The following is a 24,147-nucleotide window of genomic DNA, read 5'->3' on the forward strand; positions in this document are numbered from 1 at the left end:
AAAAGGAATAACATCTGTCAAGTTAACTACCAGAAAGGATTCTGGAGAACCACTGACGGCGAGAACAGCCCAAATGAGATCCTGGATGATCGTGAAATGGTGTGGCCAGCCATGCGATCGGATTGTGGATCTTGCCTGAGAAACTGATTCAAGCAACCCTGGATTTCAGATAAGCCCTATGCACTATTTTTCCTACCCGGATAATAGGGTCTGCACACTGACAATTCCCCTACAGTACACCTGTTTGGGTTTCAATGACTTTAAAGGACAATTCAGACTGGACAATTCAAACTTCACAAGAGGAACACTTTAATCTGTTTCATTCATTCAAAAGAGCTCTGTTCAATTCAGTATAAGTCTTCCATTTAAGTGTATTTCTGTTTTACATTTATTCACCTTAAAATGCACTATTAGTGTGCAAATTGGGTTATTGTGTTGTACATGTTTATCAATGGTACTGAGGCAATAAAAGTCCCAGTTATTCACTTCCAAGCCAACTCCTTTTGTGAGTCTCCAAAACAAAACCTCCTTCTGAACCTAGAAAGATGTCTAGGGTCTCTATTTGAGGTGAAAGTGCACTGGTCCTGAGTAGAGGCGCTACACAAAACGTGGCGAGCCAGCCAGGAGGTTTAATTCCTTTTATTTTTGGAAGTTGAGCAACTGGTGCTTTCATGCCTTTTGGGTCAAATCATTACATTTGTCCATGACATTCTGGGTTGGAGTAATAAGACAACATGGATGTAATCCAAACTGAAGGTGTCAAAGTACCTAACTCTGTCCTAGTAGGAGGGTTAACAGGTGATGAGGTTGACAATGAGGTTATTGATTACTTAGGGCAGTTTGGTTCTATTGGAAGAGTAATCAAAGTAACTAGCACAGAGGCACAGTTTAAAAACACAGCCATTGTGGAGTTCCAATCAGGTGAACCAGTCCAGTTCCTCAAGGATAGCTTGCCTTGCAAAAGACAAAGCCGTAACCCAAGTGTTGTCCATCATATCCAGCTTCTGTCTGCACTGTATGCTGCAGACAGGGGTTCATGTTTAACCCATTCTTACCTAACTGAACTGAAAGATCTTGCTAAACTGAGTGGTGCAGATTTTGAGAAGGTTTTGCTAGATGAGCTGGCCAGAATGAAGAAGTCCACTGAGAGTAACCCCACAGTTGGACCAAATGTAACAGTGCCTAATCAGAATCTGCAGCTCACTAGTGACATAGACCAAGATGAACCAGCCATCATAGAGCATCAAAGTCCTGTTAAACTGGGCAGTGATTTAACCCACTTGCCTGAGCATGACTCTCACTCATCCTCTCCAAGTGTAGAGGTGACTCCCTCGCACAGAAAAACCACTATCTACTTACCACCTGAACAGCTCACTACACCTGAAGTACAGAGAGTAGTAGTTGAGCATGTCATTAAGAATAATGAAATGCCTTCTCAAGGTCATGCAAAGCTCAGGCCCTTCTCGGGGAAAACCCCCTGCTCTACTTTCGAAGCTGATTATGATACGTGGCGCAACAATGTTGAATTCCACCTCACAGATAGTACCATATCTGACAAACACATGGTAAGGAAAATAGTTGAGAGCCTTCTTCCACCAGCTGCTAACATTGTAAAGCACCTTGGTCCTAACGCTTCTCCCCATGACTATCTCAGCCTTCTTGACTCAGCGTATGGTACTGTTGATGATGGGGATGAGCTTTTTGCCAAATTCCTGAGCACAAACCAGAACTCAGGTGAAAAGCCTTCTGCCTATTTACAGCGGTTGCAGATAACCCTGAGTAAAGTCATTAAAAGAGGTGGCATCACTACAAATGATTCAGATCGCCAACTGCTTAAACAGTTTTGTAGAGGTTGCTGGAACAACAGCTTGATCACAACCTTGCAGCTTGAGCAGAAGAAGGACAAGCCACCTTCATTTCCAGAGTTGCTCCTCTTGCTACGTACTGAGGAGGATCGGCAAGCGGCAAAGTCCAGCCGAATGAAACAGCACTTAGGCATTTCTAAGCCTAAGGCGCATTTAAACTCCCTTGAAGTAGGAGAGTATGTCACTGATGATACAGACGTATCAGCTGTTAATGATAGGCCAGTGTCTTTTGATTCACATAAGTTAGAAAGGAAACTTGCAAAGCTACAAGCTCAAGTGGCTTCGCTGAAAGCATCAGCTATTGACAGTTCAAGCCAGAACTCTGACAAGCCAAATAAAAAAACCAAACCTAAGTTCAAGGTTCTTCCTAAGGAGAAATCTGATCCAAGCGAGACTAAGCTTACTAAGAAGCCACGCCCATGGTACTGCTTCAGGTGCGGCGAGGATGGTCATATTGCTCCCTCTTGCAGCAATGAACCAAACCCTGAACTGGTTGAAATGAAACGTAAGGAGTTCAACCAGAAACTACAAGTCTGGGAGGAACAGAATATGTCAGCTTTAAACTAAAATCAGTTCCTGGGGAGGGACTACCAGGAACTGAAAGTAATCATGAACGTCCCAAACCGGAACCTCAGAGTAAAGCATCTTCTCTCTCTCGTGCAGCACGACCCCAGATTAGGTTACCCAGGGGACTTGTAGGACAGAAATGTACAGCAGATGTTACCGTGTCGGGAGTCAATTGCAGTTGTCTCCTTGACACTGGGTCTCAAGTGACCACAGTATCTGCTTCATTTTACAACACCAATCTTTCAGAACATCCCATTCAGCCCATCAGTGGCCTGGATGTTGAGGCTGCTAGTGGCCAAAATGTTCCTTACTTGGGATACATACCCATCAGCCTTAAGTTTCCAAAAAGCTTTATTGAAACTGAGCCTGAGGTTTCTAGCCTTGCTTTAGTAGTGCCTGACCTACGCTCTAACTGTGACCTGCCTGTGCTGATTGGGACAAATGCACTTGATGTTCTGTACGACGAATATTGTCAGGGTAAAGATCCCAATGATTTGTCGCCGGTCTATGGCTACAGGCAGATCCTTCGTACACTCAAGGTCAGGAGAGAGATAAACCTAGCCGGAAATGATGGCTTTGTAACTCTTAAGGGCAAGGTGCAACATGTAGTACCAGCTCAAGGGAGAGTCCTCCTTGAAGGCTGTGTCAGATCCAGCAGTGCTGGTGAATGTGCCATCGTTGAGCAGCCAACGACATCCACCTTACCAGGGGGAATTTTTGTGGAGTGCTCTCTTGTCACTTTGCCCAAGCAGCATCCTCATAGGCTACCTATATGGGTGAGAAATGAAACTGAGCATGACATAACACTGCCTTCTAGGTGTGTCATTGCAGAGCTCCATAGTCCTGCAAAGATATATGACGAATCATCTATTTCAACCAAAAATGATGACACTGTGAAATGTTGTAATGTTACTGCACAGCCAGTTGATGAACCTGCTCACCCAGATTTGACATTTGACTTTGGCAATTCTCCCCTCCCGCAGGAGTGGAAAGAGAGGGTTACCCAGCGTCTAAGTGCCTATGCTGATGTTTTTGCCCAGCATGATTTGGATTTTGGGCATGTATCTAAAGTGAAACATCACATAAACTTAAAGGACGAAGCACCCTTTAAGCAAAAGTCCAGGCCAATCCACCCAAATGATTATGAAGCTGTGAGGAAGCACTTGCAAACACTCCTTGATGCAGGAGTAATCCGTGAATCAGAGTCCCCTTATGCTTCACCGATTGTGGTGGTCAAAAAGAAGAATGGAGAGGTCCGTCTTTGTATTGATTATCGCAAGCTCAATGCGTTAACAATACGAGATGCGTACGCACTTCCAAACCTTGAAGAGGCTTTTTCAGCCCTTGCTGGATCCAAATGGTTTTCAGTAATGGATCTCAAGTCTGGTTATTATCAGATTGAGATGGAGGAATGTGATAAGCCCAAGACAGCTTTTGTGTGCCCTTTGGGATTTTACGAGTTTAACCGTATGCCCCAGGGGATCACCAACGCTCCCAGCACCTTCCAGCGCTTAATGGAACGGTGTATGGGCAGCCTCAATCTGAAAGAAGTTCTGGTGTTCTTAGATGACATCATCGTGTTCTCCAGCACCTTGGAGGAACATGAAACCAGGCTTCTACGTGTCCTTCAGCAACTGAGAGAATATGGGTTGAAGCTTTCTCCCCAAAAGTGCTCCTTTTTCCAAAGTTCAGTGCGATACCTGGGACACATTGTGTCTAGCAAAGGTGTAGAGACTGATCCTGAGAAGGTCAGAGCTCTCAAAACCTGGCCAAGACCCCAGACGCTCAGTGACCTCAAGTCTTTTCTAGGCTTTGCAGGGTACTATCGACGGTTTGTGAAGGACTATTCAAAAATTGTCAAACCCCTGAATGATCTTACCAAAGGCTACCCACCATACAGGAAAGGCAAAAAGGTGACACCCGGTCCTAGCGGGTACTTGAACCCTAAAGAGCCTCTTTCCAGCCGTTGGACCCCTGCTTGTCAGGAAGCTTTTGAGGTAATCATAGAGAAACTGACATCAGCTCCAGTGCTTGGATATGCTAACCCCAAATTACCATACATCCTCCATACTGATGCAAGCACCTCTGGGCTAGGGGCAGCCTTGTATCAAGAACAGGATGGTGAAGTGAGGGTTATTGCCTACGCAAGTAGAGGACTTTCACCCAGTGAAAAGCGGTATCCAGCTCACAAACTGGAATTTCTTGCATTAAAGTGGTCCATTGTAGAGAAGTTCCAAGATTATCTCTACGGGAACACGTTCATGGTGTTAACAGACAACAACCCATTGACCTATGTTTTGAAGTCAGCCAAGCTTGATGCTGCCAGCTATCGCTGGTTGGCCGCTCTCTCCACCTTCGACTTTAATATTAAGTATCGTGCTGGTAAGAGCAATCAAGATGCAGATGGCCTCTCTAGGCGGCCACATGATACTGTGGGTGATGACTATGCTTCTCTTGAAGAAAAAGAGCGAATGAAACAATTCGCTTCCCATCATCTCTCTTCATCTCCCAACCGACAAGATGTGACAGCTGACACATTCAGTGTCTTGTGCCACCGTCATCTCTTAGGTGAATCTGACAATAGCCTACCTTCTATCACTTTGGTAGAGTCCCTTGCTCTACACGCCGATGCGGTGCCAGACGTCTATGCTGATGATGGAACATTGGGTTGTTCTGTCATACCTACTTATAGTGAGGTAGACCTCCAACAACATCAGAGGTCTGACCCAATTGTTGGGTATGTGGTCAACATGTTAGAAAATGGAGGTGAAGCAAATTCCAATCCTAACTCTGGATCCTTAGAGCTTAAACTAATGCTCAAAGAGTGGAAACGGTTGGAAATGAAAAATGGTCTCCTCTACAGAACCCGCAAATCAGGTGAAGATGTCACCTTTCAGCTCGTCGTCCCTGAGTCTTTAAGGTCCACCATTCTCACTTGCCTTCATGACGACATGGGGCATATGGGTTTGGAGAGAACCCTTGACTTGGTTAGGTCAAGATTTTATTGGCCTAAAATGGCAACTGATGTAGAGAGAAAGATTAAGTCTTGCGGACGTTGTGTTAGAAGGAAGACACTTCCTGAAAGAGCAGCACCTCTTGTGAGTATTCAAACAACCCGTCCCATGGAACTGGTATGCATGGACTATTTATCCTTGGAGCCTGACAGTCACAACACCAAAGACATTCTGGTCATAACTGATCATTTTACCAAATATGCTGTTGCTATGCCAACGAAAGACCAAAAGGCTACAACAGTTGCGAAGTGTCTTTGGGAGCAGTTTTTGGTGCATTATGGTTTTCCTGAGCGCCTGCTTAGTGATCAGGGCAGGGATTTTGAGTCTCAACTCATTAAAGAGCTCTGTGCCCTAGCTGGTATCACGAAGGTGCGCACCAGTCCTTATCATCCAAGGGGAAACCCAGTTGAACGGTTCAACCGAACTCTTCTTGGCATGTTAGGAACTCTACAAGACAAACAGAAAACTCACTGGCGCGATTATGTGAAACCACTAACTCACGCCTATAATTGCACCAAGAACGAGACCACCGGGTTTAGCCCATACGAGTTAATGTTTGGTCGCCAGCCTAGGCTTCCAGTGGATATTGCATTCTGCCTGCCAGTTAAAGATGGCTCTCCTGCATCTCACTCTCAGTATGTGAGAGCTCTGAAGGCTCGCCTTCAAGAGAGCTATCAGATCGCTGCCAAAAACTCTCAAAAGGTTGCTGAACGGAATAAACGCCGTTTTGACAAAACTGTCAGGGAGTCAACTTTGGAGAAGGGTGATCAAGTGCTAGTGCGGAACCTGCGACTTCGGAATAAACACAAGCTTGCAGATAAGTGGGAGTCAACCATGTACAGAGTGGTGGAAAAGATGGTAGATCTACCTGTGTATGTTGTACAGCCTATGAATGGAGATGGTCCTATTCGAACTCTTCACAGGGATCTCTTACTCCCTTGTGGTGACTTATCTGAAGCTGAGGAAGTTGACCAGGTCAAGCCAAAGAGTTGCAGGCCAAGAACGAGGCGCAGTCAGCCTCTGTTACTTGAGGAGCAATCAGAGTCTGAAGATGACTCACCTGTCTGTCCTAGGCAGTCATCTGTCATTCCTGAAAGGTTTGTTCAGGTGTTTGAAATCCCGAAGAGACGACAGCAAACAGGAAAAACAGTACCGGAGGGTAGTTGTATACCAGCTATGCCAGCAGACTCTGTAACCCCTCAGCCTCGGGATGAGCCTTGCAGAGGCAGCTCCCCTTTGCTGCCTGCAGAGCCTGTAGGGGTATCTCCTGAAGTAGCTGAAGGAGAGGAGCCAGATGTTGTGGCTGAGCAACTCCCTACTGAAGATGATGTAACTTTACCAACTATGACTAATCAAAAATCAGCTGTGGCTGAAGACAGCATTGATGTACCATCCATTGATGTCGAGGCTCCTATAGCTATGGAACCCATTGATCTGAACCCACAAACTCCTGAAGTAGCTCTGGAGCATAAGGAAACTGTTGAAAGTGCAGAAACAAATGATCATGTTCGTAAGTCAGAAAGGACACGTCGACCACCAGGGCGCTTCCATTATCCTGAGTTGGGAAATCCCTTAATTTCCTTTGCGCAGAGCCTCCTAGAGAGCTTTAACCAAGCACTTTATACAATAGGTGACTATGAGAGTTCATCTGTAGACCACAGCGTGACGCATGAAGGGGCTCATGCTAGGTCAAAGGGGGAGGGTGTAACCCATGTGAAATACAGGGCTGCAAAATCCCTTTTTGTTATTTAAGGCTATAGCCTGTTATTGTCACAAGGGGGTGCTGTGATGCAGTCTTGTGTTCTGACGACCTTGCGTCTAGTGCGCAGGAAGTATTACCTGTCTCTTCCTGTGAGATCTTCCCTCTGATGGCGGTCAAGTGCGTGTCGGAGCGCATGGAAAAAGTATCTTGGTATGCAATGCTGCAACCCGGTTAATGAGACTAGATTGTTTTATGTATAAATGCTAATAAGCTACTATTTTATTAGGCCCCGAACTCTGACCGCAAAAGGAATAACATCTGTCAAGTTAACTACCAGAAAGGATTCTGGAGAACCACTGACGGCGAGAACAGCCCAAATGAGATCCTGGATGATCGTGAAATGGTGTGGCCAGCCATGCGATCGGATTGTGGATCTTGCCTGAGAAACTGATTCAAGCAACCCTGGATTTCAGATAAGCCCTATGCACTATTTTTCCTACCCGGATAATAGGGTCTGCACACTGACAATTCCCCTACAGTACACCTGTTTGGGTTTCAATGACTTTAAAGGACAATTCAGACTGGACAATTCAAACTTCACAAGAGGAACACTTTAATCTGTTTCATTCATTCAAAAGAGCTCTGTTCAATTCAGTATAAGTCTTCCATTTAAGTGTATTTCTGTTTTACATTTATTCACCTTAAAATGCACTATTAGTGTGCAAATTGGGTTATTGTGTTGTACATGTTTATCAATGGTACTGAGGCAATAAAAGTCCCAGTTATTCACTTCCAAGCCAACTCCTTTTGTGAGTCTCCAAAACAAAACCTCCTTCTGAACCTAGAAAGATGTCTAGGGTCTCTATTTGAGGTGAAAGTGCACTGGTCCTGAGTAGAGGCGCTACACTAGCATAAAACATCAAGCATAAAACAAGGTGCTAGTACTGGCAGTGACGTGAAGGTTGGAAATTGATCTGTAACTTCCTAAAACCCTGGATTAAGCGTAGCTGTATTAAATAAGGATTTATTCACAGTGTCAGTGTGGATGGTTACGATGAAGTAACTGTCGAAGTTGGAGAGACATCAAAATATTCATCATGCTTTTGAAACTAGCAGTTGCCCCTTGTTGGCCATTAAAAGGAATGCTGATTTAAGGCATTTCCATGCTGGTTCTGCTGCTCAAACCCATCATCGTGTCTGCAAACTTTCCAGAACGAGCATCTGAAAACACTGAAAATCTGGGTGGTAGCAATCGCACAAAAAAGGTCAAACACAGGTCCGTTGCAGTTCAGTCGTGATAATACAGCTGTTTCACAAAACACTAACCAGTTCATGAAAATAGATATTGCTTTCACCAGGTATGGGTGGTGTCAGTTGGGACAAAATTGGTGTCAATAAAGTGGTCTGTAAGGAACAAAACTATAATGAAAAAACACATGTTGGATTTTTTTCTTTTACAGAATTGCCCTTCTACTTTATTGTCTCAAAATTAAGCCAGTGTATCACTGCCTTTCATGGTTCTACAGCAGCTTCATTGTGAGTTATGGGATGCCTGATGCTTTGGTGCCAGAACTGTTCAGTCATGGTATTGTTTGCTTGCCACTGAGAGTTTATCCAATCTATATTTTACTCCTCTCTGTTGTCTGTCTATATGTGTATGTCTAAACTGTTCCAGTGACAAAAATCCTCCAGTGCGCTCTCATAAGAAATGGATAGCCTTGCTAAAAAGCTGTATAAACTTCCCTCCTGCTTCTAGCAGCATTGATGCCACTATTCTGAAAGAGGAATGTTAATAGGAGGAACATTTTAGTGGTCAAGTGGTGGTGGTAATGGGGAAAGGTTTGATCTGACAGGGCATGACTCCTCATTACCAGTCTCTGCCCTTAGAAATGGGATCTGTTTATTTGACTCAGTCTCCCCTAAGAGCATTGGGCTGGTGGAGTAGTTTTGGCATGTGTTGTGGCAAATGTGTTGTAGTGTGATTATTATATCACTCGCCAAATCTCATCAAAGAGACATCGCTTCTTAGAGCATTTAACTGGTACACCCACTCAGTTGAAAATATTGAGACTCGTTTGTGTTCCCTGTTGCTGGAATGTGGCAGCAGTTTTAGACCTGTGTTTTTTGGCCAATGGTATTGAGATTGTTTTATTTGGGTATTCAGGTGAGCGAGTGTGGGATTTAAAAAAAATGTATATATAATGTGTCTATGTGTGCATGTATGCGTGCATATGGCAAGGTTGTACATTAATATAGGTATTATAGAATATTTTACAATTTTAATAATTAATATTATAAGTGTAATTATAAAGCTGAATATTCTGTCTGGCTGTCGGTGTAAATATAGTTGTCTGTCTCTCTGTGTTAGTCCTTCGATAGGCTTGTGACCTGTTCAGGATGTTCTGGGTCTATTGCTCTATCACAGCTAGAATAGGTTCCCCCATGACCCTGAATTGGATTAGTGGAAATGAACAGATGAATAATCAAATTTGAGTTTTGTTCTATTTTGACAGTACTCGCGCATGGTTATTTTGTGCGCACGTGTGTGGTCTGAGTTGGGTCTCTACTGACCCAACTCATGCTCTTGCTTCTGTATGAGTCTCTTACCACACACATCAATGAACTTGTACGCTGAAGACATAGTGTGGTTTCTCTGTTTTCTTTTCAGGCTGAATAGACCTGTTTTAGAAGCCTGTACATGCTGAGGGAGAGCTCTCTCTCTCTCATGATCCATAGAGTAAATGCTTTAGACGCGCCTTCTCTTGATGTGAGCACCACTCCAGCTCTGCTTGTAATATGTCAATGTCGACTGCAATACACTGAACCATATGTTGGCTCATGGGTCTTTTACACTGAAGCAAAGACTTTGCCCTGTCACAGTGGCACAGCATTTTCATCATTATACATTATAAGGATCTCCTCTGTCATCACATACAATGGGAGTTGCAGGTAGGGGGGGTTCACAAATGGTGAGAGGACAGTGATTTCCTATGCTATAAGTCCCTGGCTCTGCATCCCTTTCTTTGAAGTGTCCTATCTTTTACAGAGATGGCATTTTAAGGCTGTGTCCACAGGTACACAGGTATTTTGGAAAAAATGCCTTTTTCTATTAGTTTTGGCCTTTTGTCCACACATAAAAAGGTGTTTTGGATCACTGAAAACTGAGCTTTTGAAAAACTCCTACCAGCCTGAAGATTTTTGAAGACTCAGTTTCTTGCTTTTAAATGTGTTCAAGGAAAACTTTTTGTCAATATTTTGTCGTGCAACATCAGCGCTGTGTGCCTTTTATATCAGTAACACGTCAGACTGTGCAACATGTTTGTGGGGTTCTGTTTGGCCAATTTTTTTCGTCACAGATAATGTTGTATTGTATCACCAGTTGCTTTGGCATGCTGTTGACAACACACACAAACCCCCCCAGAAAAAATAAGGGCAGCATGGTGGTGCAGTGGTTAGCATCACCTCACAGCATCACTGAGTTCAATTCCACCAGCAAGCCAGTCCAGAGACATGCTTTTTGCGGGGATGGATTAATTCATGATTTCAAATTATGAGGCAAAAATCAAGCAACAACTGGAAACCTTTGCCTTCCATAACGGCAGCTGTTGATCTTCTAAATTCTCAAACACTTTCTGTTTTTAAAACAAGAGATGATGCAGCATTCTGGAAAATATGTCCCTTTCCCAATTTTTTCTCCACCCAAAGGACAGAATATGCAATTGGTTCCTTTTGTTTGTCTGTCTGTTTGTTAGCAGTCTAGCATCTACAGTTTTCAAGGTATCATTTTTAAATTTTGTGTAAAGGATAGATACTAGGGAAAATACTAATTGTTACTATTCTCACCTGTTGGAACCAGACTTACTAGTTGTTTAATCTAATTGTTTTACAATTTAATTTATGCCCAGTGCCAGTAAATTATTGTCTAAATTTTATCTGTGCCACCAGATGGCGCACCGTTGTTGAGAATGTCAAGAATCTGTTAATCTAGGCCTGATCTTTTTGTTAACACTATTAGACTGAGAACGTGGATACAAGCAGGGGATATTAGCTTTCTCCGAAAGGTGAATCAGTCTCGGGTGAGGAGTTTAGTCCTTCTTGAGGGGTTCAGAGTAGAGCCGCTACTCCTCCACATTGAAAGGAGACAGCTGGACATCTTCTACTGGGAGGAGGCCCCAGCATAGACCCGGGACATGCTGGAGAGATTACGTCTATAAACTGGCCTGGGAAAAGCTCGATGTTTTCCTGGATAATCTGAAGGAGGTGGCTTGAGAGAGTTCTGCGCTTCCGTCCTGCTTCAGATAAGTAGAAGAAAATGGATGGATGATTTATCGTCTTCTTTTAGAATTTAACTTAGTAGTTGTAAGTAGTTATCATGAATTTTCAAACCGCGTGCACCATTCATAATCCATGGCACAATGTGCCACACTTTTCAGTAGCAGTTTTTGTTTTTGTTAATTTTAGTCATATTTTAGTAATACGTGAACTTCTTTTGTAGGAACATGTTTTCATATCATATTTAACATCGGGTTGTTTTAAGTTTGTTTGGAGTACAATGTGTAATGTTAATAAGGCAGGATGCAAGGTGCCGCATATTTCCGCAGCATGATTCATTGTTGAAGAATGTGATAAATGGTTTAAAATGCATTTATTAGTTTTTTACTTTGAAACATTTCTCAAATTTAACTCAATATCTGAGTGCTTCTTAGTTTTAGACTAGTTGATTAGTCGAATATTGTTTTTTCCTCATTTATTCAGCTAAGAAATTAGTCAGCAGGAACATCCCTGGTATATACCACTAATGGCTCCAGCAGATTTAATTTAGGTAAAAATTTAGTTAAGGTCACACTAAATGTGAAAATCAGTAAAAACATTACCCACAAGTTTTTATGGATTTTAAAACTTCACAACAATAAACTAAGCCTTGGGGCGGACATGAGTATCAAGGCTGGCTAAGGCTTTGACCTTGACCTTCATTGTTGGGGCTCAAGGTCAAAGCTGACCTTAAAAATTTTTCAAGAAATCAGGGAGAGTAATATATCACATGAAATGGCAGGGAGAGAGCTGTACAACACACTTTTTTAGTCTTTCAATATGATGCCCTAAGATGTCACAATGACACTATAACAGGCTGACGCCAGCATGATGTAATAAAAACATCATAAAGCATCAAAGTTTCCACTCTCTGAGTGCTTTTGTTTGAAATGTGTTGTAATTAAATTATGTACAGATAATTGCATTCTGTTAATTTCATTTTACATACCTGACTATTTTTGTCACCCTTTTCACAAATGTTATACTTCCCACATTACAGAGGGGGGAAAAAACAGTTTTACAAATTGATCTGCCATGATAAAATCCTCTTTGACAACCCACAGTTGACACAATAAGAAGGTCTTTTGACTTATTAAAATGTATTTTTTGTTAAAAAATGATTTAAAAATTGTGTGTTAAATTTGATACAGACCTCCATCATAATATATAGCACCGCATACATCTGCTTGCTCTCTATGTATGTTTTAATCATGTGCTCACATAATCTGATGTCACTCAATTCAGATATAGACTAGAGTTTGGTGTATTTCTCAGCTGAATCTGTAGACATCTGATATCTGGTAAATGCCGGCTTGGAATTCGGTTGACAGAGATGCTTAGTCAGACATTATGTTAACAAGACATGTTTATTTAACACAGTCCATGTATGAATTGAGCTTTTAAGTATATCTGTATTAATATAATGTTGTCTAAATATTCACACTATAGCATGGTTAAGCTTTGGAGCGTAATTGCTTATGTAAATATACCTGTGTGATGGACAAAGATCAAGGTTGGAAGTGAGAGTGTGGAATGGCCTGAATAATGTATCCTGCCAACATTGTCGGGGTTTCAAGTCTGTATACACAGTCACACCCAAAGTGTTAGTAGGAATACCTTGGCAGACCTGCATTTACATGCATCTGTGGGTTAAGCACACAAGCACACACATGTTTCCAATTAAGTAGACAGGCAGGAATATAATGCTAAGTGGCAGGAACGGGGTCAGGTTCCCCATAGGTCCGCCTGCACTGGGGTGGGCGATGGGTTTAGAAGTGGCTCCAGGAGTGTGTATTTACATATGGGTTTGCCAAAAAAGAGTGTGTGTTTGAGATTGGGTTGTTTTCACAGAAATGTGGGTGGAAGGAGCGGAACCCACCCTGAGTCACGAACAGAGGGCTGATTGTGCAGCAGAAAGAGTGGGCAGGATGGCCCGAGTTGGCTCTGGGGAGAAGGTATGACAGAATGCGTTTCCCCTAAAGCCGCACTGTGACAGGTGGCAGAGAGACTGCTGTCACATTACATCTTTTCCCACTTTCAGACCAAAACCATTAGCGTGAGAATCATGTATAAATAAACGTATATGTGATATTTTTGTTTTTTCACTTAGTAACTGCTCACTTCAGTTGTTGATTCTAGGAACAACATTATATAAAAGGATAAAAATGGGAAGGAATGCACAGTGTATTGTGGTTCCATGGTCCGAACTGCCATCTTTCATTGACTATGCTCAAAATCACATCTCTCCCACTGTACCTTTCAGACCTGAAGTGTAATTTCCTAACTCTAAATCCAGAAGTGCTACCGGGGGACACGTTGGCTAGATTACGAGGTTAAAGCTTCATTTTGTCCCTGAGCTGTGGAAAAAACGAAAAGCAACAAACTTGAGTGTGACCTGCACTGGTTTGTGGTTCCATAGAGAGTCCAGGGGCAGCCCCTAAAGCTCTGAGGTGTCTGAACCACCTCCACTCACTTCTCTCACAGCCTCAAACTGTTATTGAGCTGGGGGCCAGGAGGGGCTGGCTGGAAATATTGTTTAATGTTTTTGAACAGAGAAAAGGCAAGATACAGTACAGCTGCACAGGGCCAAAAGCCACAACCCTGATAGTACAAACGGATACAGTTCACACACTGTATGTGTATGTGTGTGTTTGAACTATACAAGGACCACTGAGCAGAACTGAAAAACTAAACACTGATCTAAGTTTATTTCCTTCTCTCTATTCAAAGAAACTCCTCTTCTCTGTACCTGAACTGGGTGCATTTGCTTTCATGTAAGGATAGGTCAACTTACTATTATTACTTTGGTTATGGGAGAAACATGTTTGGTCAGAAGGCTGTTCTCCAGCGAGAAATTTCTCCTGAGAATAGGATATTGCGGATATGCTGACCACATCAGGGGAGAAGAACAACAGGGTGTGTGGTTTTATAGTATATCTTCTGAGGCCATCTGTAAAAAAACTTGCTCTGTTGCGATGAAATCTCTTTTAAAAAACCAAAACAACCCCCCCCCCAAAAAAAAAATTGAAAGGGAAGATTGTAAACAGGCAGAATATTGCAAGTACAAATTCATATTTTACTATTATTTTTGATGAGTTTTGGGTAAAACAACGTAAGATTTGTGTAGCACTTATTAATTTTATTTCAAATTCCAAATTGCTTTGTGAAGTAAAATGAAAACAAAAATGTGACATAAACAAATGTTTGTTCAGCAAAATGTTAAGTCATCAACAGTAACAATATTAATACAACTTATTTTAATTTAGCTTAACCCAATTTTCAAAACAAAAAGAAGGAAAAAGCATTAAAAAATATTTTCTGAAGTATCTTTAAAGAAGATATAGCAGTGGTGCAAAATGCAGTTTAACAACATTAAATAAAACAATTAAAGGGGTACAATCTAAATTTATTTTATTTTTTATTTTATTTATTTAGGACAGTGCATGTTAATGAACATAAATGTAAAAAAAAATTACATGAATGTAAACATGCCAGATTATAGCCAAAGGCTAATTTCCTGGCAATGAATCCTGGCAATATTCTTTGTTAGACAGCCAACGTGTAACGTGTTCAGTTTTAACTCTAACTTGAGCATACTAATGTTACAGTCTTACTTGCAGAAATGTACACAGCTTTAAAACAATACTATTCTACAATTTCTTTTTTCGGCGGCATTGTTTTTGATTTAAGTAAAGGCTTGTTGACTACTCTAAGCAAATTGTTACTTGTGTTATTCGTAATAAAGTGTAACCAGGTCTATCCTGCCACGGCCTAATTTCCTACCACTGCTAGAACTAGTTACTTTCATCACGGCACCAATCGTCTGTTCAACTTATCATGAAGGACAAATAAACCAAATGATTCAGAGAAATCATGGATCGTAAATGAGATTCAAAATGATTTCCACCCTTAACAATGTTCTGTATAAAGTTAAAGAGAAAACTGTTACTGACAGCAGGACATTATACACCAATTCCCCTGGTCTCCCCCTAGCCTTCCACTGCATTCATAAATATACCCTCGCCTGCTTCCCCTAATTACCTAGCATGAGCATGGCTGTTTCCACTTCCCTCTCACACATAATAGAAACTGCTTTTTAATATCCAGGCATCATAAAATGTCATGCTGACTTAACAGACATGAGGAGCAGAAGGAGCAATAACAAAAGGGAGGTAGGGCTTGGGGAGGGGGGCTAAATGGAAGCAGTTCAGAATAGGGAATACGGTTTGGGCAGAGGAGGTTCAGACTCAGGATAGATCGTGAACTCACTACTTTACTTTTTTCCTTTGTTTCTTGCCACCTTCTGTCATTCCGTCTTTTCTTCTTCTTTTTTTACTTTCTTCCATTTGTTAATTTGTTTCGCTTTTCCACTTTTTCCAAACAGTGGATTCCTGTGGAATGAAACAATTTAGCAACTGTTAACGTATTTTAGTTTGATTTGATTACATTAAGAACTTTGTTTCTCTTCATCGGTGGGTTACAAATGAACTGCTTTCATCCTAACAGTTTCTAACCTCAGCCTTTTATACTGTTATGACATTTTCTTAGTCTAAAACTTTAAGAGCTCTCATCGCTGGAAAACGGCCAGTAGATTTCAGATTAGTTGACTTTATAGTCAGCTTAGCTTTTATAGCTTGTCATTACTCAGACATCTGAAGCATTTCAACAGGAACATTAGTCAACCTGTAGCCAGCACCACCCACTGGGACAACAGAGACGAATGACCTGCCAGGTTCTGCTGCATTTTTCACCATCCCAAGGAAAGACAGAGATGGCTTTCAGTAGGGAGAAAATTCAAGTTATATCCCATGTTAGCATCTTGTTTGGACAGAAATTAAAAGAACACCTGCTTGTTCTCCTTTCTTTGCGTTTTGACATGTGTTTTCGTTTAGTCTTGCAGGTGCTCAGGTCTTGTATGGTATAAATGGCATAATTGGGACATTGTGACGATGGCTGTTGAAAAGTCACTTCTTTTTTTTTTTTCCTTTTTTTTTTTTTTAAGATAAAGTATAATAATTTCCACTCTTCCCGTCGGCTAGGTCCAGCCTCCTGCTTGCCTCTCTGGGCTTTCATTAATTTTTCACTGGGCAGTATGTGATGGATAGGTTGTATTTATTCACTGCTGGGCGTCTGCTATGTGAATATGACTCATTTTGGGGCATTACGTATTCATGGCTTGGGATAGGCTGTATACAGGAAGTTATAATTAATGTGTCACAGTAGGAGGTGTTGGTAGACGGAAGGTTTGTTGGAGGGTGTTGTGGAGCATAATGTGATTTACAGTACAAACAACTGGGAAGATGTTTGTCTGCTGTCCAAAAACTGAAAGGCAGTGCTTCCTTCTCAGTAAAGACCCTGACGTGTCTTCCAGGAAAATAATGTCCTCCAAGACATAATCCACACTGAAAAGACTAACTGCGATCTTAAATGTATGCAATAGGATTCTTTGGGCAAGTGGAATGTATTGGAGTGCGATTTAACCCTAATTTGTTATCACTGATTCTTACTACTGTACGTCTATAGAATCAACTTAGTTCTCCGCAGTTGACCAAAAGGTAAGCAGATGTTTTAAATAAGCAGCTGTTTAACACATCTTCTCTTCTTACCTGATATATGGAGGTGTTCTTTGCAAAGACATAAGCCAGACTAGAAAACTGCTGCCTGGTGGTTAGACAGAGTTAAATTTTACAAATAGCTCATCTTTGTTTTATTTTTAATTGTAAACATCAGGATTACAGCTACTATTGGTTATTTTCTATATTTAAACTGCTATAAAGTTTTTTTTAGATGTACCATTTTCCATTTTTTGATTGTTATCAGCAAAAAAACCTTTTTCTGATAACAGAAGTTGTTAAAATGTTTAAAATTCCCCCAAACTGCACTAATTTGTATGGTTTTTACTCAGTTAAACAGCTGACAAAAGCAGGTGCAGCAGATTTATATAACAAAACAAATGGCAGGTACTCAAGTCATTTTCAAATATGTTTACAAATTGCCAGATAAGAGGTCATCAGGTCAACACTTTTCTCTTTTTCCCTTCTCTATTTTCCCCATAACTACTTTGATCCCATTCTCAAAGCACTCTTCTTGTTGTGGCTGACTCAGAGTGCTGGATACAATAGCTTTAGGTTTAGCCATATTTCCTTTGTTAGCTTCTTTAAAATGTCAATATTAGGTGTGTGAAGGCCATTTCAGTGTCTGATTAGGTTTGTTTTTGTTGGTTGTCCCCCTGGGGTTAACTCTGGTGATCTTTTTGTGTTCACTGGCTGCGAGTATGCATAAAACCTTCACCACCGTGCACGTGTTGTGGATGCTCAAATCTCAAAGACTGACATACTTGAGGTTGACTGCCAAGTCACCGGCTGAAGCCAAGAATGGAAATCAGGCTATTTGGTTCATTTGCTGGTGGATCGGTGCATCACCAGTTGTTTAGTTGGGGCACCGTGGTGGTTATGTGGCTGGCACTGTTGCCTCAGCATTGGTTTGTGTATGTTAGCAGCAGACTGTCAGGTTCTCTAATGAACTTTTCTTTCTTTCTTTCTGTCTTTCAAAATTTGCTTATGTCAATAACCTTTCATTCTTAAGATATGTAAATCACAGTGGTACCTATCCCCACTTCTCTTTGGCACTAGTGTGTGCCAGGGTCCTGGGTAATAGCCAACCTTTAATCACATACAGTTTGTTAGTGTCTGTGGCTCTGACCATTTCCAGGTGCATGACCTGATTTTCCTGCTGGGTAGGTGGTCCAGAGGAGCCACCGGACCGTTTATCACAGACCAATAGTCCATTAGAGGAAAAGCTTTTGTGGATGTGTGGATGTGTGTATATGTGCATTTACTAGAGTAATTTCTTCTCTAATGCAAAGTGACAGACAAAATTATGGGTGTCCTTTCTATCTTTTTTATTCACTTGCTCCTCTGCGAAGCTCACTGCTGTAAATAGTTCTTTCCTTCTCTGTGCAAGTTTGTGTAAATATGACTGCTGCCCTGTATTCGTGGATGTCAGCAGATCTAGATCCCTCCACTGAGCCTCATAACCTTGTGGGAAGAAACAGGTATGAGGCCAAGGGAAATGTGGTAACACCAGTGTGAGGCCAGTTCTAATGGTAAATGGCATTAGTTAAAGCACAAACTGGCAGTTACCTTGATCAAAGAAAGCACACTGATTTAGTAATGTTTAATTGAAATTGAAAATTGAGAACAAAGGTTATCATCTTACTGTTTTGCTTAGGGTGAGGAATTTTCCAGAGACCCACTAAGTAAACTCACTGCAGTTTGAAGCCACAACCCAGCACACAGTCACGGGCCAGAAAGAATTCGATCTGATCCACAGTTTGGGAAAACTTCACAAATCCTCTCCACCCTCTATTCATGCCTTCTTTTGAGTTTTTGTAATTTTTAAAGGTACCCTACTTAACTTTCTTTTTTTTCCCTCTCTATGCTCTGTATTTATATTGCTCCTCATGTGGACATATTTTCACCTACCTTAATCATATTAAATGCATTTTTGTCGTTTATTGTTCGACAGTATTAGATTGGATGAGGAATAATAAGAAAGGGGTGAGATTCTGAATAGAGTCCCTGTACCTACTGTTAGCTTTAACAACATTTGTTATTGTATTATGTTATATGATCAGATCTGTTTCCATATCGTGCAGTAGTTTTGCTTAAACTGCTAACGATACATTGGCTTTACTGAGAATCAGCTGTGGTACAGATGGTGGTTATTTGACATAGATTTTTGGGCTTGGCAACTGTTTATTTAGAATTTTGACAGAGACTGCACCATATGTGAACCTCAGTATGATAACTAGTGAAATGTATTGCACTAAGGGTGTAATATTGCATTGGGGGTGGGCTAAAAGAATGTCAGAGCAGTCTGTTTTTTTTTTTTTTTGTACTGAGCGCATTGCTCAAGAATATCTTCCTTTGTGGTTCAGAGCTGTTTCCTGTTTACTACATTTAAAAATGCATGCACTTTGACACCTATGGTGATATTGCGGATAGTGTTAGCTGATCCCAAAGTACAATGAAACCGGCAGAAAGGGACATGGTATGTAAACCTGTGCTGAATAATCATGATCGACAATCGGGGGTGGGGGTGGGTGTTGGTGCATTACTCGTGGGTACTAAATCTGATTGCCATCAATACAAGGATTTTGGTGGATGTGGTGATGTTGTGGTGTGATGTATATCTGTGTGTGTGTGTGTGTGTGTTTTTAAACTGTGGATTTTAATACTCAGTCGGTATTTATAGTTATGTTATCTAATATACCACACTGATACTTTGATTGTGACTCCAGCTATTCTGAAGTAGAGTGAAATATTAAAACGTTTGAAAAAGAAAGCAAGGAAAAAATCTTTGTGTTCAAGAACGATAAATTCTAAGGATTTTACTGCCTTGGTCTCTCTTTCAAATGCAAAACAGCTTGTTATTTTGGGGAAATTTTTAAATACATACTGCCCAACAAATCTAAAAGGGTTGGCACTGTCCTTTTAGGTTATATGTTTAAAGATTTCTGTAGTGTTTATGGTGTGTGAAATGCACTCTTGGAAAATGTCCAGTTTGCCTACGGAGAGTGTATGTTTTAATTGAATTCCAACACATTTCAGAGGCTCCTCAAAACTTACCCTCAAATGTAATGTGAAAGCCAGATGCTGCATCGGGCGTGTAGTGTGTTGGTTTGAGTTATAGGCGCAAACAGATAGACTCTGGTCCAGCAGACTCAGTTATTGCTCAAGTCAAACACAATCAAAGTGACTTTAAACAAAATATATGCTAGTTTATCATGAAATGCTGAGTTGCTGAATGCTGAGGATGTTGTGATAATTATCTACAGTTCTGTGGTTTGCGTGCTTCTTTTGAGTTGCCAGACATTTTCAAGTAGCCTAGAAAAATATTTATTTTTCCTGAAGGGGAAAATAAATAAATATATATATATATATATATATAAAATATACATATATTTTTTCCCACTATACACACCCACTCTCAAACTAGTACACTTAAGCACTGCTAGACCATTTACAAAACAACATTGCCTGACTTCTAAAATTATTATTATTATTATGTAAAATTATTTGAGCTGCATCTTTAATTTAATATGTGTCTAGGATATTGTTAAACACCAGGGGTGGGAATTGCCAGAAACAACATGATACGATAATCAATATGATAAACGATATTATCACAATACTTCACTCATGATACAATATTATTGTGTCTTTTAACATTTTGAGATACGGTGAGTTTTGTGTGTATACTTCAAATTCATCCATCCATTTTCTTCCGCTAATCTAATTCAGGGTTCAGGTTACCACAGGGTGAGAGGCAGGGTACACCCTGGACAGGTTGCCAGTCGGTTGCAGGGCCAACACGGACAGACAGAAACCATTTGCATTCCCATTCACACCTATTGGGGAATTTAGAGTCACCAGTTAACCTAACCCTCACCACGTGCATGTCTTTGGACAGAGAACCCAAGCAAACTTGGGAGCTGAGTTGCGGAGACAGCTCAGACAGGTGAATTGGACACAATAGAGATAGCAAGGGGGATCTCTTGACTGGCTTCACCTTGGCCACATGGAAGGTGGGATGAATTTTTAATCTAAGTCCCACCAAACTTACTTTGGAAATAGTGAAGACTTAAAAAAAAAACCCCAGAGTATTAGTAAGCACCAAGTGGGTTGTCTTGAGTCGACTACTAGACCTTTGGGACAGTTTTGTAGGTTGGAGCAGGTTTATGTTTGTGGTTGAGTGATCTTTTCTATAGTTTACTCAGTGCATTGTCTCGCTGTGAGACTGACAATAAGTTACACCATTGTTGCTTGGGTGCGGAAGGAAGTGGGTAACATGCACTTGTTAAGATAGCACTTTCCACCCCCTATAATGCAAACTTTGTGGCCCAAACATTAAAAACACAACAACACTTTCTCAGTTCAAGCATGGTGGGAAAGATCAGCAGGCTACATTTATATGCGATGATGAAAGATTTAGCTTAAAATAATTAGTGCACAGATATGAGCTGAAGAGCTAAAACAGCGCTAATTCAAAAGATTGCTTACTGAGCAGATGAGTTGAACAGATGAATTAGTATCCTGTTAAGTTTCACACCATATTAACCTAAAAGTTAAAACATCCTGTTTTGGCCCATTTTTAATAATGACGGTTGAACGTAGCTTCCCAAGTACACATTCATTTCGTGTATATGTGTGAGAATAAAACGAGCGTGTGCATATAAGTGTCAGTTGTTTGCAGTTGTGCTGAAATGAAACTGAAGTGAGGCAGATTAAATTTGATTCAATGTAATAATGATAATATTAATTCTAAAGTAAAAAAAATCACCTTGATTGCCAGTCTGTTGAGGATTACACGAAAACTCAACTGTCCCTTAAGGTTGGGCAGTCAATTTTGCCAATAGACCACAATGCTGAACTCAGTTCCTCCCAGTAATAGTCAGATCTCTTTTTAAACTTTATGGTGCAGCCCTCCACAGCAGTCATAGTTTCTCATGTAGTCCCTTCAGAAAACTGGTCACACAACTTGGCATTATACGTCATCCATTGGCACAACCCTAGCAATGATGATCCACAGCCTTTTAAATTTCTAGAAGAAACCTCCTCAGCCCTTATGCAGGTGCAGGCACCTCAGCTCCAGGCCTTTCCATGTTTGCAAAATGGTGAAGCTGATAACTCTAAGCACATGGAAACTGGTGGCAGCACTGTGCATGGTGTTAGGACTTGGGAGCTACTGTGGGCTTCACAGGTACAATGTTAATTTTGTCTAATTTACGAGGAAAAATATTTTCTGACTAACTAAAGTTGTATTTCAACACAATGTGTTGCATTTTTTGTCATCAACAAAAAAATGCAACAACTGAAATAATCCTCAACACAAAAAACTGGCCAAACTATTTTTTTTTATTTAAATGTTTTAATATAAAGTCTTATTTAGTGACCCATGGCATAGCATCTTTGAATTCACATACTGTGATAGTGACCAAAATTTTATCTTAATATTTTTATGTTTCATAGTTATAAATAAAATGGCTTTTATCACTAATCAATTGAAAATATCGGCTCAGAATCTGTTCAGGCATTGTGGTTGAGGTTTTACAGTTTTTCCATGAAACTGAGATTTAACCAAGATTTTAATGTTTTCCGCCCACGATATAATAAAAAAATGTCGAGAGAAAAAAATGTGAACGTTTTCATAGCTTGTGAAATAAAAAGTACACAATTAACCCCACATGTGCACTAAATGATCTCAATTTTTTCTTAATGCTGAAGATTTAATAAAACATATTTTGAATACAATCATAAAATAGTTAATAACCCCCGTGTGGTAATAATTAATACAAACTACAAAATTTAGCCGTGTAGCTTTCTGCTGTTACTTTGCTCAAGTCATATCATGTGACATAAAGCAAAGAGATGCTGTCCCAGGCTCTTGGCATTTACATAAAAATGATGGAAGCTCAGAGAAAATGAGAAATTAACAATAGCTGAGACACAATACCACTTGCAAAAGCACTTTATGCAATAAGCATAATTGTTTTATTAACGAACATGTGATTTATAAAATGTTTCTTTTCCTTGAGCCCACCAATATCTGATTAGTGGCCATAGATTTTTATTGTAGCCCCAATTGATTCTTTTACATGAGAAAGTGGCTTTTGCCTTCTCACACTGCAAAGGTCAATCAGTCTATTAATCAATTGACTGTACAGGTACTTGCATCTGTACTATTATACACACTCACTTTTGTGTTCTGCCTGGAAACGATATCAACTGTTTCAGCTAACTTTCTATAGCTTTATAATCTTAACTTTCCCTTTAGGTCACATCAAACTTAAAGAGAAACATATTCAACAACTTTTATATGTAGAAAAAGCAGTTTACACATTTGCCAACACACCAGCTTGTGTGTTTTTGAAATGCTTCGTAAGCTTCATTTCCTCTAAAATACTAATGTCTAACTTTGCTCTGCCTCCTTCGGTTTCCCCAATGCGCTGGACACACGCACATAAAAAATAGAATGCAAAGAGCCTTTCGATGTCAGGGAAATATTCACTGCCACCCTACCTCCCTTTCTCAAGTCATCCTAAATCATCTGTAGTAGTTTAACTCTCCATCATTAATCACAAGTGCTTTGAGTTTTCCTGTTTCTGACTGGACAAGCTGCTGGAAGAAATACAGTACTCGTATTTCTCTTGAGCTAGAGCACTGCACACTACAGACCTGATGTGGTTGATGCAGCCGGTAGGATTAATTGGGCCCTGTTACAGAGGATCAGCAAGTTTGGTATTCTTCACATGCTGCTCCTCCATATGGTTCCACAAAAGTCACATACCATGATTAATAGTTCAGGTAAAAATGTTTGAGGTTGTGGCAGTCATAGCTAAAATCCTCAAATAAGTTTTTACTCTCTCCAAAAAATAAATATATAAAAAAATCAAATAAATGGTTAATCAAAAGTTTACTTTTTAGAATTCCACCTTTTTTTTTCAAACAAATGCAAATTTAAACATTGTATACAATTTTCATAAGTAACACTTTACTGGTGATTTCACAAGTTAAGCAGATATGCAAAACATTAATTTACAAGGGGAACATGTAAGCTACTTTGCAACACTGTCAAGGCCATCACTGTTGCTCCAAGAAAAGGTAGCCTTGACACAAAGTTAACT

The 24,147-nt window shown here is 40.5% G+C and overlaps 1 protein-coding gene across 1 annotated transcript; it reads left to right on the forward strand.

Annotated features, from left to right (window-relative positions):
• The first annotated feature begins 734 nt into the window (after positions 1-734).
• On the forward strand, positions 735-7,477 carry LOC112847669 (uncharacterized). The gene is made up of 3 exons (XM_025909785.1): positions 735-2,313; positions 2,376-7,358; positions 7,435-7,477. Exons 1-2 carry the CDS (start codon positions 735-737, stop codon positions 7,196-7,198), a joined length of 6,402 nt encoding a protein of 2,133 aa, XP_025765570.1. The 3' UTR covers positions 7,199-7,358; positions 7,435-7,477.
• Positions 7,478-24,147: the final 16,670 nt, after the last annotated feature.

Source organism: Oreochromis niloticus, linkage group LG1 (genome assembly GCF_001858045.2).
Source record: "Oreochromis niloticus isolate F11D_XX linkage group LG1, O_niloticus_UMD_NMBU, whole genome shotgun sequence".
In the NCBI taxonomy this organism is placed as follows: domain Eukaryota; kingdom Metazoa; phylum Chordata; class Actinopteri; order Cichliformes; family Cichlidae; genus Oreochromis; species Oreochromis niloticus.

Coding starts and splice junctions, on each gene's coding strand:
- LOC112847669 (XM_025909785.1), top strand. CDS start 735: ATGGATGTAATCCAAACTGAAGGTGTCAAAGTACCTAACTCTGTCCTA. Junction 2,314..2,375: donor CTTCAGGTGCGGCGAGGATG/GTCATATTGCTC, acceptor ATGAAACGTAAG/GAGTTCAACCAGAAACTACA.